Here is a 13,683-nt window from a genome sequence, read left to right as displayed (position 1 = left end):
TGGAGTATTTCGTGGACAAGTTTGATGAAGTGGACTCCATCAGTAAAATGCAGTAGAGCATACTGTTCATCAAAACTACTTCAGCTCCCCAGCCGTTAGTGCTGGTGATCGCCCTGGTGATAAGTGGTGTCAATTACCACTTACCAATCTCTGAAAATGGTCCAGAGAGCGATTTTATCCTACAAAGTGAAGAGGTACACCATGCAACCTGGAATAACATGGCGTTCATTTAGTTTGACATTTGTAGAGGGCCATAAAGACGACCACATAAATTCTAGTACCTCTACACGGGCTTTCGAGGGAGATACACTGCCAGAGAAGCTCAAGGCTATGTGTTACCTATGTGATGTGAAGCTGTGTATCCTGCCACCTGTGAGGTGCTTGCAACACTTACATTACATTTTTGGCACATCTTCCTGCTGTGTGTGTGTGTGTGTGTGTGTGTGTGTGTGTGTGTGTGTGTGTGTGTGTGTGTGTGTGTGTGTGTCAGGTATTCCTGTGTGTGTGTGTGTGTGTGTGTGTGTGTGTGTGTGTGTGTGTGTGTCAGGTATTCCTGTCTGTCTCATAAGAGGTGACTAAAAGGAGTCCCACCCCCTCATGGGGGTAGTTAGGGCCTGCGTCCGGAGACAGATGGTTCCACGGGCTATATTTGCGGTCATTTTGGTTTGTTCACTTCTTCTGGTTTCTTCCTTCCTTTTACTGATTCCTTTCTTTGTATTTCTCCATCTCATTGTCTCACTTCCTCTTTCCCTTTCCTTTTTCTCCTTTCCTTTTTCTCCTTTCCTTTTTCTCCTTTCCTTTTTCTCCTTTCCTTTTTCTCCTTTCCTTTTTCTCCCTTCCTTTTTCTCCTTTCCTTTCTCTCCGTGCCTTTTTCTCCTTTCCTTTCTCTCCGTTCCTTTCTCTCCGTGCCTTTTTCTCCTTGCCTTTTTCTCCTTGCCTTTTTCTCCTTGCCTTTTTCTCCTTGCCTTTTTCTCCTTGCCTTTTTCTCCTTGCCTTTTTCTCCTTGCCTTTTTCTCCTTGCCTCTTTCTCCTTGCCTCTTTCTCCTTGCCTCTTTCTCCTTGCCTCTTTCTCCTTGCCTCTTTCTCCTTGCCTCTTTCTCCTTGCCTCTTTCTCCTTGCCTCTTTCTCCTTGCCTCTTTCTCCTTGCCTCTTTCTCCTTGCCTCTTTCTCCTTGCCTCTTTCTCCTTGCCTCTTTCTCCTTGCCTCTTTCTCCTTGCCTCTTTCTCCTTGCCTCTTTCTCCTTGCCTCTTTCTCCTTGCCTCTTTCTCCTTGCCTCTTTCTCCTTGCCTCTTTCTCCTTGCCTCTTTCTCCTTGCCTCTTTCTCCTTGCCTCTTTCTCCTTGCCTCTTTCTCCTTGCCTCTTTCTCCTTGCCTCTTTCTCCTTGCCTCTTTCTCCTTGCCTCTTTCTCCTTGCCTCTTTCTCCTTGCCTCTTTCTCCTTGCCTCTTTCTCCTTGCCTCTTTCTCCTTGCCTCTTTCTCCTTGCCTTCTTCTCCTTGGTTTCTCTGGTCTGTGACTCGGCGTGAGACAGTCTGTCCTTTCTTTCCCTCTCTCCTTTCTTTTTCCTCCTCTTCCTTCCTCCCTGTGGGTGCCTGAAGGCTGACCCATGCGTTTGCTTGCGTAGCCTGTGATGGGGTAACGTGTAATTCACTGCCCTGCGTAGACAAGTAAGGCACGTACGTACCCCCTGGTAAAGGCCAGGCCCACAGAGGGGTGATTGCCTGCGCTGACACCTTCCGACCACGCCGATTGGCCCCTCCGTCTGTTTCTCAGGAGATGTGACCTAAGGTGTGAACAATCACCTAACGCGGGAGTGCCCTCTGAGAGGGTCCCCACAAGGAAGGAGCACGCCATCGGAGACGCTGGCAATCATGGGGGATTCCTCCGCAATGGATTTCTCTTCTTCTTCTTCTCTCTCAACTTCTGCCCAAAAACGGAAACTTGACCAGCCAGCAGTGACAAAAGTACTACGGCCTGCCCCACAGTTCCTCGTAGTTTCTCGATCTGAGGACGGAAAAGATTTTTCCTCTGTCATACCTTTCATTATCCAGAAGGGCGTAGATGGCATAGCCGGATCAGTCAAGTCTTGTACCAGGTTGCGTAACTGTACCTTGTTACTAGAAACTGAGAGAGCCTTTCAGGCACAAAAACTGCTTCGGGCCACACTCCAGTACACGTTCCCTGTCCGGGTAGAGGCTCACCACACTTTAAATTCGTCTCATGGTGTGGTATACACTAGATCACTCGATGGATTGACTGACGAGGAGATTCAGTCTTTCCTCGCTGAGCAGGGCGTGACGGCTGTCCATAGGTTCATGTAAAAGGTCAACAATGACCTTGTACCGACCCGGACACTTTTCTTGACATTTGATAGTGTTCAGCTGCCATTACGCATCAAAACGGGCTACGAGGTTATTTCTGTTTGCACCTATGTCCCGACACATATGCGCTGCTACCAGTGTTCGCGTTTTCATCACACTCGCCAGTCTTGTTCCATTGCGACTAAATGGGTCACTTGTGGCAGGGATGCCAATGAGGGTAACCGTCCACCTCCCTCTCCTCGTTGTGTGAACTCCCATATGACCATGTCCTCCCGCGACTGTCCCATCTACAAGGAAGAACGCTGTATACAAGAAATTCGGGTCAAAGAGAAAGTGTCCACCTCAGCTGCTCGCAAGCTATTTGCAAGTAGGACGCCCACGCTGCTCCCAGCGGGGAAATACAGTACTGTCCTCACCTCTCCTCAGAAGGCTGCCCTGCTGTCACAACTAGGACTCTGGACACACCATCTGTGCATTCCAAGGTCGCCTGCTCTTTTTCAGTTCTGGATCTTGCAAAAGCTTGCTCTCCCTTTGTGCCCTGCTCTACTGAATCTCCGAAAGAGAAAAAGAAGACCCCTTAAGTATTGTAAAAGACCGCCTCCTGCCACTCCCTCCCCTCTAAACCCAGTGCTGTCACCCCCTTAGCAAACTGAATCTGACATCTTACCTATGGATGTCACCTCATCCCTGTCAGTGATCTTTGGCCTGGTGCTGTGACCTCCCCTCGGCTTCCTTATGTCTAACTTGGACTCTTGCACATGATAATCAGTCAGAACTGCAACAGATATTACTGTCGTCTACTGGAAATACAACAGCTTCTTTCTTCTTATTCTGTTTTCTCTCCTGCTCTTTTAGAAATGCCCTTCTGTGATGACCACTTTCCAGCATTTATTCATTATCAACCATTCCCCATTGCTTGCAAATGTTGCACAATGGTGAAATGATCGCAATTCATCACATTTGCCAGTTATTCAGTACACAGACATGGATCATCTTGGATAAATGCGTTAATGTGTAAATGATCTTCATCAGAATTAGAATGTCTTCCTGAACATAGAGAGTCACTAATGTGTGCTTAGAGCGTCACTAATGTCAAAACAATCCTCCTCAAAATGAGAAAATCATTTTGTTGCCTTGCTCATCCCAGTGGCATTATCCTTGTATACAGCACAAGTGTTTCTGGCTGCCTTAATTGAAACAGTGCTAGCCCCAATGATAATGTTTGGAGAGGGTATGCAATTTAGTTTGCACCCATGTCATTTTGACTGAAACCCCCTTTGTACCATACTGGAAGAAATAGTGGTATGAGCACAAAAGACGCCTGCAATCCCATTATCTGTGTCTACGTCCCACCAGGAAGGCACTTCCTTATGTTGACCTGCATACCTTAATACAGCAACTCATGCCACCCATACCACGCCCTTGGAGACTCCAATGCACAGCAGCCTCTTTGGAGCTGTGTTACTTTCAAGGGTAGGTGTCTTCTAATGGACCAACTTATTACTGACTTTGATTTGTCTCTTCTCAATGATTGGTCCCCTTCCCAATTCACTGACCCTCGTGGCACCTTTACTGCTATCAAGCTCATGATCTCCTACCCTGCTGTCATGGCTTCTGTGCATTGATCACCACATGGTGATCTTTGTGACAATGACCACTTTCCAATCATTCTGTCATTCCCCTACTACCATAAGGAGTCAGTGCCCCATGTTGGGCATTCCACAGACCCACTTAGCCTTTAAATACATGTGCTGTGCACTTTGACACATCTCTCTCAGGTTACATTGACGTGGTCATGCAAGATGCCTCTACTATCCATCTATCCACAGGTCCCCCTCATTGGCAGGTGGTACCGTGGTGGACCGTGGATGCGACAGTTGCTATCTGGGGCTGCGGACGGGTGCTGCAACAATTTAAATGACATCCATCACAGAAAAAATTGATCACTCATAAGCATATCTGTGCTAAGGCACACTACCTTATTAAGAGGAGTAAAAAGGAATGCTGGGAGTGCTATGTTTCCTCCCTGGGGTCGTGTGCCGCTTCACTGCAGATTTTGTTGAAGCTCTGTAGCCATCTGGGCTGCTAGCAACAATCGATTGCGTAAGGTCATATCCTCCAGGTTGCTCTGTATACTGATCCATTGGTGCTTGCAGTACAGCTCAGAACACACTTTATAACAGCATCCGCGTCCTCTTCCTATCTTGCTACCTTCCTCTGGCAGAAGCACTGAGTTGAAGGAACCACCTTATGTTTCAGCTTTGAAGAAGCTGAATCTTACAATGGCCCCTTCACTGAATGGGAATTCTTGCAAGTTTTTACCTCTTTACATGACCCGACCCCCACACTTGGATTCCAACCAGAACCAGATTGTCAAACACTTGGTCATTACCGAGAGGCATCATTTACTCAAGGTCTTGAACTGTATTTGGCTCATGGGTGTCATTCCTTCACAATGCCAAGACAGCATAGTTATCATAAGTCCTTAAACGTAGGACGAACCCAGTGTATCTTGTCAGTTATCACCAGATTAGCCTGACAAAATGCTTTGTAAATTGCTCAAGAGGATGATTAGCTTCCGATTATGTTGTGTTTCAAATCTTGAAGCCCTTTGTCCCCATATCAGTCAGATTGGAAACAGAAATCCAACAGGCTTGTACTAAATGATGTCTTCTTTGACCTACTTAAGGTGTACTGTGTGGCTCAGAACCATCACATTTTAGTTACCCTCCACGAGTGGAGCTTTTGTGGCACCTTTCCTATTTTTATCCAAGAGTTTTTATTCCACTAGCTCTTCAGAGTCTGAGGTGACACTTCATTCAGCAACCCTCAGATCCAGTAGAATGGCATCCCCCAGGATTCTGTGGTCAGTGGCACACTCTTTTTCACTGCCATCAATGGGTTCGTAAGCATTACTGTGTCCCTGGTTGACCTGGTGTCACATGTCAGTGAATTTTGCTTCTGGTGCAGCCCCCATGGAGTAGTGTCTGCTGAATGTCAGCTCTGAGGTTCCATCCAACTGGCCTCTGCATGGGCTCTCCCCGACAGCTTCCAGTTTTCCCACTACAAAATGTGGGTTAGGCATTTTTGCTGCTGACCCTCAGTATAAACAGATCTGGGACCTTATTTAGGCAACCAAGTCCTTGATTTTGTAGCACAGTATTGTTCCTCAGGTCATATTTATGATAAAAGGCTGATGTTTCTGCCCCATATTCTGCAGCTGAAGACTCTGTGCATGTGGTAGCTGATTGCTCTCTGCCCCTAGTCCACACATCCTTGGATGCAGACCATGCTTCTCTTCTTCATATTTTCTATACTCTGATTTTGTGCACACTAGATTATGGTTGTCAGGATCATGGCCCAGTGGTCCCTTCCATTCTGAAACTGTTCGACCCTGGTCACCATTATGCGGAACGTCTGGCTGTCGGTGTATTTTGCGCTAGTCCTTTAGACAGTCACCTCACAGAAGTGGGGATTCCCTCTCTACAAGTGTGACAGACACAACTCCTGGTATCTTATGCAATAGCCTTTTGATGATTCCCTGACCATCCCTTGTATCCCATCTTCTTCAAAAACAAGGGATGTCTCCCTCCTGCACCCTGCCCTTGTGTGGGACTGCATTTGGAATGCATCTCACTTCTCTCTGTCAGGATTTTCATCTCCACTCACTGGAAAATGCCCTGTGTATTTCCTCACTCCCCCCCACACCATTTGGCCCCCTCTGATGTTGCCTTGACCACGGATTAAGACTGACCTATTATGGGTTCCTAGAATCTCTGTCAGCCCGACTATATTCTGGCAACTCATACATTCTATCCTTGAAGATTTCCCGGGTCATATCATGTTCAACACTGTTGTTGTTGTTGTTGTTGTTGTTGTTGTTGTTGTGGTTGTGGTCCTGAGACTGGTTTGATGCACCTCTCCATGCTACTCTATACTGTGCAAGCTTCATCATCTCCCAGTACCTACTGCAACCTACATCCTTCTGAATCTGCTTAGTGTAGTCATCTCGTGGTCTCCCGCTACGATTTTTACCCTCCACGCTGCCCTCCAATACGAAATTGGTGATCCCTTGATGCCTCAGAACATGTCCTACCAACCAATCCCTTCTTCTGGTCAAGTTGTGCCACAAACTTCTCTTCTCCCCAATCCGATTCAATACTTCCTTATTAGTTATGTGATCTACCCATCTAATATTCAGCATTCCTCTGTAGCACCACATTTCGAAAGCTTCTATTCTCTTCTTGTCCAAACTATTTATCGTCCATGATTCACTTCCATACATGGCTACTCTCCATACAAATACTTTCAGAAATAACTTCCTGACATTTAAATCTATACTTGATGTTAACAAACTTCTTTTCTTCAGAAACGCTTTCCTTGACATTGCCAGTCTACATTTTATATCCTCTCTACTTCGACCATCAGCAGTTATTTTGCTCCCCAAATAGCAAAACTCCTTTACTACTTGTTCAACACTGATGGTTGCAAAATGATAGATGGGGGCAGGTGTGGGAAATGCTTTTACATCTCCTACTGCATGGAACACCATTAACTGCTGGTATCCTATAGTGTGTTCACATCATAGTTGCTTGCCATTTGTAGAGCCTTCCATTTTGTTTCTTAGGCCTCCCTGCATAATGTTTAAATATTGCTGACTCAATGTGCAGCTTGCAGCCTATAGACTGATGCTGTTCTAGTCACCTTTTGGCATCTGCTATCTGTGGCCTTCTCTCTGCCCTTGCCTGTGGTCCTGCCCTGTTGTCTTTCACTGGGACCCATGTCATGCAGGCATCCCCAGGAATGAACTAGCTGACCATGTGGCTGGAGATGAAGACATGTAACCCCTTTCCCTTTTATGATTTCTGGTGCAGCTATGCAGATCCACATCAAATCGCACTTTTTCCCAATGACATCTGGTGCTCTATCACTCTCAGTAATAAACTATGCACAGTTGAGGAGACTACTGCAGTTTGGCACTCTTGCTTACACTCTTCTCGGAAGGAGTCCACTGTCTTAAGCCGTCTACACATCTGTCATACGAGACTCGGCCATTGTTTTCTATTGCATAATAGTGGTGGAATGTCTCCTTCTTTTGGCCCTTAATGCTAAATATAGTCTTCCAGATTCCTTGTGTTTAATATTAGCAGACAATCCACTGATGGGTGAACTGGTCCTAAGTTTCCTACACGAAAGTGGTTTTTATTATCAGTTACAAGGTTTCACTTTACTCGTGGACCAGCAGCAGGGTGGTTATGTTTGGGGCCCTGCCTTCATTCTTTCTATGTCTGAGACCCATGGCTACTCACCAATGCAAAGACAGCTCGTTTATCCTTCTGTTTCTCCAGATTCAGATTTGGCCTACCCATTTGTGCAAACCACTGTGTGTGCTTTCTTCCTCGCATTATAATGTGACCACACTTGAGTTGATCCACCCACTTTTAGCAGACCCTGTATATTATGCAAGTAACCATTGAATCGAGGGTCTGATGACCTTGCCAATTACTTCCATAACTTGCTCTCAACCAATCAATCAAACAGAGAGGGAGAAAACAGATCCATGTAAGTCTGAGAACTGACCACCTGAATTCTTAGTGGTTTGTTAAAGCACATTAGCAAGTTATCAGCTATTCAAAAACCCTGCATTCTACCGTCTGGCAGCTGTAGTACTGTACTTCCTACATCTTGCTCCGTACACCAACACAGGGTGCAGTGGTAGAATGTTTTGTGTCTCAGGGAACAGGGATCTCGGCTCGACTACCCAGATTGTGAGAACAGGATAGAAACACTATAAAAAACCCTCAGTATCAAATTGTGTTGTGCACTGATGGGAAGTGTGACTGTTGCCGTGAAACAGTCTTTAGTAGGCAATCTCTGGGGAACCTGCTGCACCTCAGTTATATAAGGCTTCCTGAGGCACATGGGGCACTGTCTGAGAGTACCCTTATTTTCCTAGCAGCTCATGGGACCGAGATGGAATGCTCAAAATGAACAGCAGAATATTAAGGTATGGCTTATTGCTATCTAACTGAACACAGTGTAGTGAGATACAAGTGAGGGATGAGCTCAATACAATTGGAGATTTAAAGTTGTTGCCCGAGTTCTCCCACACTGTTCTTTCTCGTAGGTGAAATACTGACATCAGAGGAGCACTTGTGGGACAGTAGGGATGCTGGGAACTCTGCTTGTGATACACTAGTCTGCAATGACCTGCAGTTTTAGAAAGGTATGTGAGCAGTGGTGAGCCTTGACTGAGCTGTGTTCGAAGTATTCTCAGTCCAGGCAGAAGTGTTTCTAAATCTCAGCCCCAAGGATCAACATGACCATTCTACAGGCTGATTATGAGCTGACAAAGCTTTCAAGTTGATACTGTTATTTGATGGTTTGTCTGTCTGTCTGTCTGTCTGTCTGTCTGTCTCTGTGTTACCCGTATGACATCAGTGTGGAGGTAAGGAGATTGTGACTCCTCACTGTGTCGTCAGTAGTGCAGTTGTCAAGCAGCTCATCTTAATTGTTTTCCATGAAGTGCCCATATGGTCCTAGAGACCGTTACCCTGTGGTTAGCTGCATGGCTTTGAAACAGTTTACATTTTATCAGTTATAAATCTTGTATAGCTCCTCCTATGTCACAGATGAATCACTACCAACTGTAATTTCGAATAAATTAAACACACAGTAAAATATTCTAAAGTGACAACCGTATAGTGACATAAGGATACTGGTATTGACCCTAATGTGTCTCCTTCATCCTGACTGAGGTATTACAAGCTCTCCTCATATTAATTAATAACCAATACCTCAGTGAGAGAGTATGATATCTGAACCAGCAATAGGCTGTCTGAAACCTGTATACAAGACATGTCGACCTCAATTGGAGTGAACTGCAAAGTTATAGCAGTTGTTTGTGAACAATCTTTATGTGCAGTGCACATGTTGTACTGGTCTTGCTCAGGTTTTCAATGCTACATTTGATTGGGTTAATGTTTGCTGTGCTGCAAGTAGGATGAGATCTTTTTAGTTTTATTATTTAAAAAACCTTAAATTACAAAAAGAAAAAGATAAAATCACTCTCAATGCACAGTATGAACTAGTGGTAAATATTAACACACAAGAAGTTGAGAGACGAACTGTAGCTGGATGTGGTACATATCTAACATAGTATTGTTTCTTATTGCTTTGATGAACTACTTAGGGAGGGCCAATCAGCGAAGGGAGAACTATAATCTGATGTGTGTTTCTGAAACATTATGCAATAAGTTTCTCTATGATAGGCCATGTGGATAGACAGATCCTAAATGTTAGATTTTTGTAATGATTAACCAGTATCCCACATAGATTGAATAAATGATTTAGTGTGATCCATTTACCTGAAGGTTCTATACAGTATGACAGAATAAGCTGACTGTTGAGGCTTACAGACTGACATTCATTCTTGGTCTGGAATCAGTCTATGTTGATGCACAGACAATACTCCCTGTGTTTCCAGATCTTGTATCTTGTAATGTACTCTAAGACACTCTGGTCATCGTGCTTACTTCAAATCAGGTCTCATCGCTGAACAAAATTCTAATCCTGCCAACGAAATTCCAGACAGAAGACATGTCAAGAGATGCTGATCACTATTTTTTCAACCTCTTTCCCAGATTAAATACCAGATCTTCTCACAGTGTCTCACAATGTGAGGACAGACTACATAGTTGATGGTGAGCCATTTGTCAGATGGGGACTTGAAAGTTGGTAGTCCACTTGGTGTCAGTGGAGAGTTGTAGGCTACGTGCCAGTACAGTGTTTCTTCTTCTTTCTCCTTCTCCACCTCCTCTCATCATATATATATATATATATATAAATAAAACAGAAAGAAACTTCCACATGGGAAAAATATATTAAAAACAAAGATTCCAAGACTTACCAAGCGGGAAAGCGCCGGCAGACAGGCACATGAACAAAACACACAAACACACACACAGAATTACAAGCTTTCGCAACTGGCAGTTGCTTCGTCAGGAAAGAGGGAAGGAGAGGGAAAAAATGAAAGGATGTGGGTTTTAAGGGAGAGGGTAAGGAGTCATTCCAATCCCGGGAGCGGAAAGACTTCCCTTAGGGGAAAAAAAGGACAGGTGTACACTCGCACACACACACACATATCCATCCGCACATACACAGACACAAGCAGACATATCTGCTTGTGTCTGTGTATGTGCGGATGGATATGTGTGTGTGTGTGCGAGTGTACACCTGTCCTTTTTTTCCCCTAAGGGAAGTCTTTCCGCTCCCGGGATTGGAATGACTCCTTACCCTCTCCCTTAAAACCCACATCCTTTCATTTTTTCCCTCTCCTTCCCTCTTTCCTGACGAAGCAACTGCCAGTTGCGAAAGCTTGTAATTCTGTGTGTGTGTTTGTGTGTTTTGTTCATGTGCCTGTCTGCCGGCGCTTTCCCGCTTGGTAAGTCTTGGAATCTATATATATATATATATATATATATATATATAAAACACACACACTTCTGGAGAACCAGCACCACCCAATCAATGTTGTTGCAGGCTTACTGGACCTGGAGTAATCAGTTTCATTGGACTGTACAATTTGATACCCTTTTTTAGAATGTAAATAATAGTTCAAATTTTTCTACTCAAACATCCACTGAATTTTGTCTTTCACTAGTGAAAACAAAACATTCATGAGAGAATGTAGGCAGGAAGTTGAATTTCAAAATTAAGTACACATGGCACAAAGCTTAACAAAACAGGAATCTTTATTCAAACCAACAAGGGAACAAAATGTGTATGGAAGATCAAAAAGTAAATAATAAATGAATGTCAGTGTTACAAAGTGAGTGATGATGATGATAATAATATAAAAGCTGGGTTTCTTAATGCCCTGTTAGTGTCAGTGGTATCTAGGATTAAACTGCATTCCCCATTCAGCATATGTGATAATTGTTTTGTTGTTTCAGTTGAGGAGTAATCACAAAGGGTAGCTTTTTAAATGAAAGGTTTGACAACAGTTCACTTATTACTTAATCCATTTATTTAATACAGACCACTGCACTTGTACTGCTATGAACAAACTTTCATAAATGGTGAATGGGCTGACTAGCATGGAGTTCTGGTTGACCTAATTCGTGGATATCTTGTCTGCAACAACTCTCTTTCTTTTGCTAAATGTATCTTTGCTAAATGTATCTTTGCTAAATGTATCTTTGCTAAATGTATCTGTCAGCTGAAACAACAAAACAATCATCACATATTCTGAATGAGGAATGCAGATCAATCCTAGATATCACTGACAGTGACAGGGCGTTAACAAACCCAGCTTTTGTGTGTTTTGCTAATGTATAGGAAGTATTTGTCACCTTTTCATTCTTTTTGTGTCTATTTGGTACAAAGCAGAATTCTTTTACAGCATAGTTAAGATTGCAGTGTTGATGATAGTTATTGATATGTCTTTATTTATGTTTTCAGGTTTCCCTAATGAGATAAAAAATAAATTTCAGTATGACATTCCAAGATTCTGGAAGCTGTATACACAAAATTGGAGAAAGAATGAAGGTAATTAATGTAATTTTTGGTTTTTGCTGTTTTGAAAGTAATTTATTTACAGTTCATAATGAACTCGGTATTGGCAAAAGGAAGGTCACTGTGAGAAAATGATGGAATAACCAATTTATTGAAAGCATTACATCAATAGATCTTCAATCACGTGATACATACACAAAGATTACTAAGTTACTATGTATCATCATTTCAACACATCTATCAAACATGATACCTTACAACACAAATGGCACTAGCTACAGGTGAATGTTGGGGTCTGTTATACAGTTCACTAATAATCAATGTCACAGCCATGGCCCTTCCCTGCCTTTCATAAAAGGTGACTAATGGGAGTTTCCTCCTATTGGGTTAAGCTTTTTATCTTAGTCTTGTGACTATTCTTCCAGCTTTTGAAGGTTTCACTCTTTTTCACTGTTTTCCCTTTTTTATCACATCTCCCCCTCAAATTGTTTGGTTTCTGACATTCTTGTCACCTTTTCAGCCTTTACATTCACTTTCCAAATTTTACCAACATTTGGGGAAGGATGCCTTACTGTGGAGCATTACCTCTCCACTGTGCATTGTTGTCTTTTGCACCTACCAATCAAGTGGATCTAACTATGTACCAGAAATCCAGCATGGTAGCCAGTCCATCATTGTTAGGTTGCCTTGTACCCTCTCAATGGAAGCCTCCTGATAACACAGGGGTTGCACTGCAGATGCCTGAGCTGTGTCCTCCAGACGTCAACCAAGGAGTAGGTGCCTGTCCACTTCAGAGTACTGGGACTCTGGGCAACAGCTACTGTGCCAGGTGACCTTTGCTTCGGCAGGCTGCCACTCGTGGGGGGAAAATCTCTGATCGAAGTGAGCAGCATTAGGACAGATGATCTATGAAAAATGACTCGAACTTAGTGGTGTCTGTGCAAACATGACTCCCTCATCAATCAGGGACATATATTTTAATGCAGAAGTTTACAATCCTACAGGGTTTCTGTCATGGACCATGCCTTACGACAAAAGCTTGGCAAGGGGAAATGGAAGTGGACATTTTGCTGAGTTCTCAGTTCATTCCCAAACTGATGGCAGCTCTATACCTGTCACAAGCCCGATCTTTTTCATTGAAAATATTGAAGATTGGTTTGGGGAAGTTGAGACAATAGAGAAAATGAGAAATGTACCTTTGCTGGTCAAAACATCACTTGCCAACCAGTCAAGAGCGTGTGTCAAGTTTAGGGATACACCAGTCACAATTTCTCATCATAATGACCTCAATATAATTCTAGATGTTGACTTCCATCGGGACCTAATGCTGCAAACTGATGAAGAGCTGCACACTAATCTGGCATATCGTGGAGCCCATTTTGTTTGCCACATCCAGAAGGGACCCGAGGATAATAATGGACACTGGAGCTTTCATCCTTTCCTTCAGTGGCAACATTGTAACTGAGATGGCTAAGGTCACAGTTTGTGGGTGTGGTGTCAGGCCTTGTATTCCTCCTCTGGTACAATGTCTTAAGTGCCAAAGGTATGGTAGGGCGTGTGAATGTGCGTCCCATGAGGGCAACCATTGTGACCAACCCCCTGAGTGTGTCAACTGCACCCTCCTCATTCACCATAATGGTTAGTGTTTGAGAGGGAGAGGAAAATTTGAGAATATAAAACATTGATCACTTGTCTTACCAAAATGCAAGGAAAAAGTTTCAAAGACTTCATCTGACCAGTATGACCTACAGTTTTGTGACTGTGATGTCCACACCTCACACAATGACAAGGTCTTGCATGATATCTCCTTGTGGTCATAGTCCAGTGACGGCCCACATTTTGGGGAGGG

The 13,683-nt window shown here is 43.7% G+C and overlaps 1 protein-coding gene across 1 annotated transcript; it reads right to left on the bottom strand.

Moving 5' to 3' along the window:
• Nucleotides 1-735: 735 nt before the first annotated feature.
• LOC126362955 (octapeptide-repeat protein T2-like) lies at nt 736-13,468 on the bottom strand. The gene is made up of 2 exons (XM_050007965.1): nt 13,431-13,468; nt 736-1,507 (listed from the first exon to the last, which is right to left on the bottom strand). Exons 1-2 carry the CDS (start codon nt 13,466-13,468, stop codon nt 736-738), a joined length of 810 nt encoding a protein of 269 aa, XP_049863922.1.
• Nucleotides 13,469-13,683: the final 215 nt, after the last annotated feature.

The sequence above is a fragment of the Schistocerca gregaria genome, chromosome 1 (genome assembly GCF_023897955.1).
Source record: "Schistocerca gregaria isolate iqSchGreg1 chromosome 1, iqSchGreg1.2, whole genome shotgun sequence".
In the NCBI taxonomy this organism is placed as follows: Eukaryota; Metazoa; Arthropoda; class Insecta; order Orthoptera; family Acrididae; genus Schistocerca; species Schistocerca gregaria.
The sequence above is the reverse complement of the archived record's forward strand: the minus strand, read 5'-3'. Positions and strand labels throughout refer to the sequence as shown.

Excerpts from the sequence above, each read along its gene's own strand:
- LOC126362955 (XM_050007965.1), bottom strand. The coding sequence starts at position 13,468 with ATGGTGAATGAGGAGGGTGCAGTTGACACACTCAGGGG. Across the intron at positions 1,508-13,430 it reads GCAGTTGACACACTCAGGGG|ACCAGAGAAACCAAGGAGAA; the intron begins GTTGGTCACAAT and ends GCCGAGTCACAG.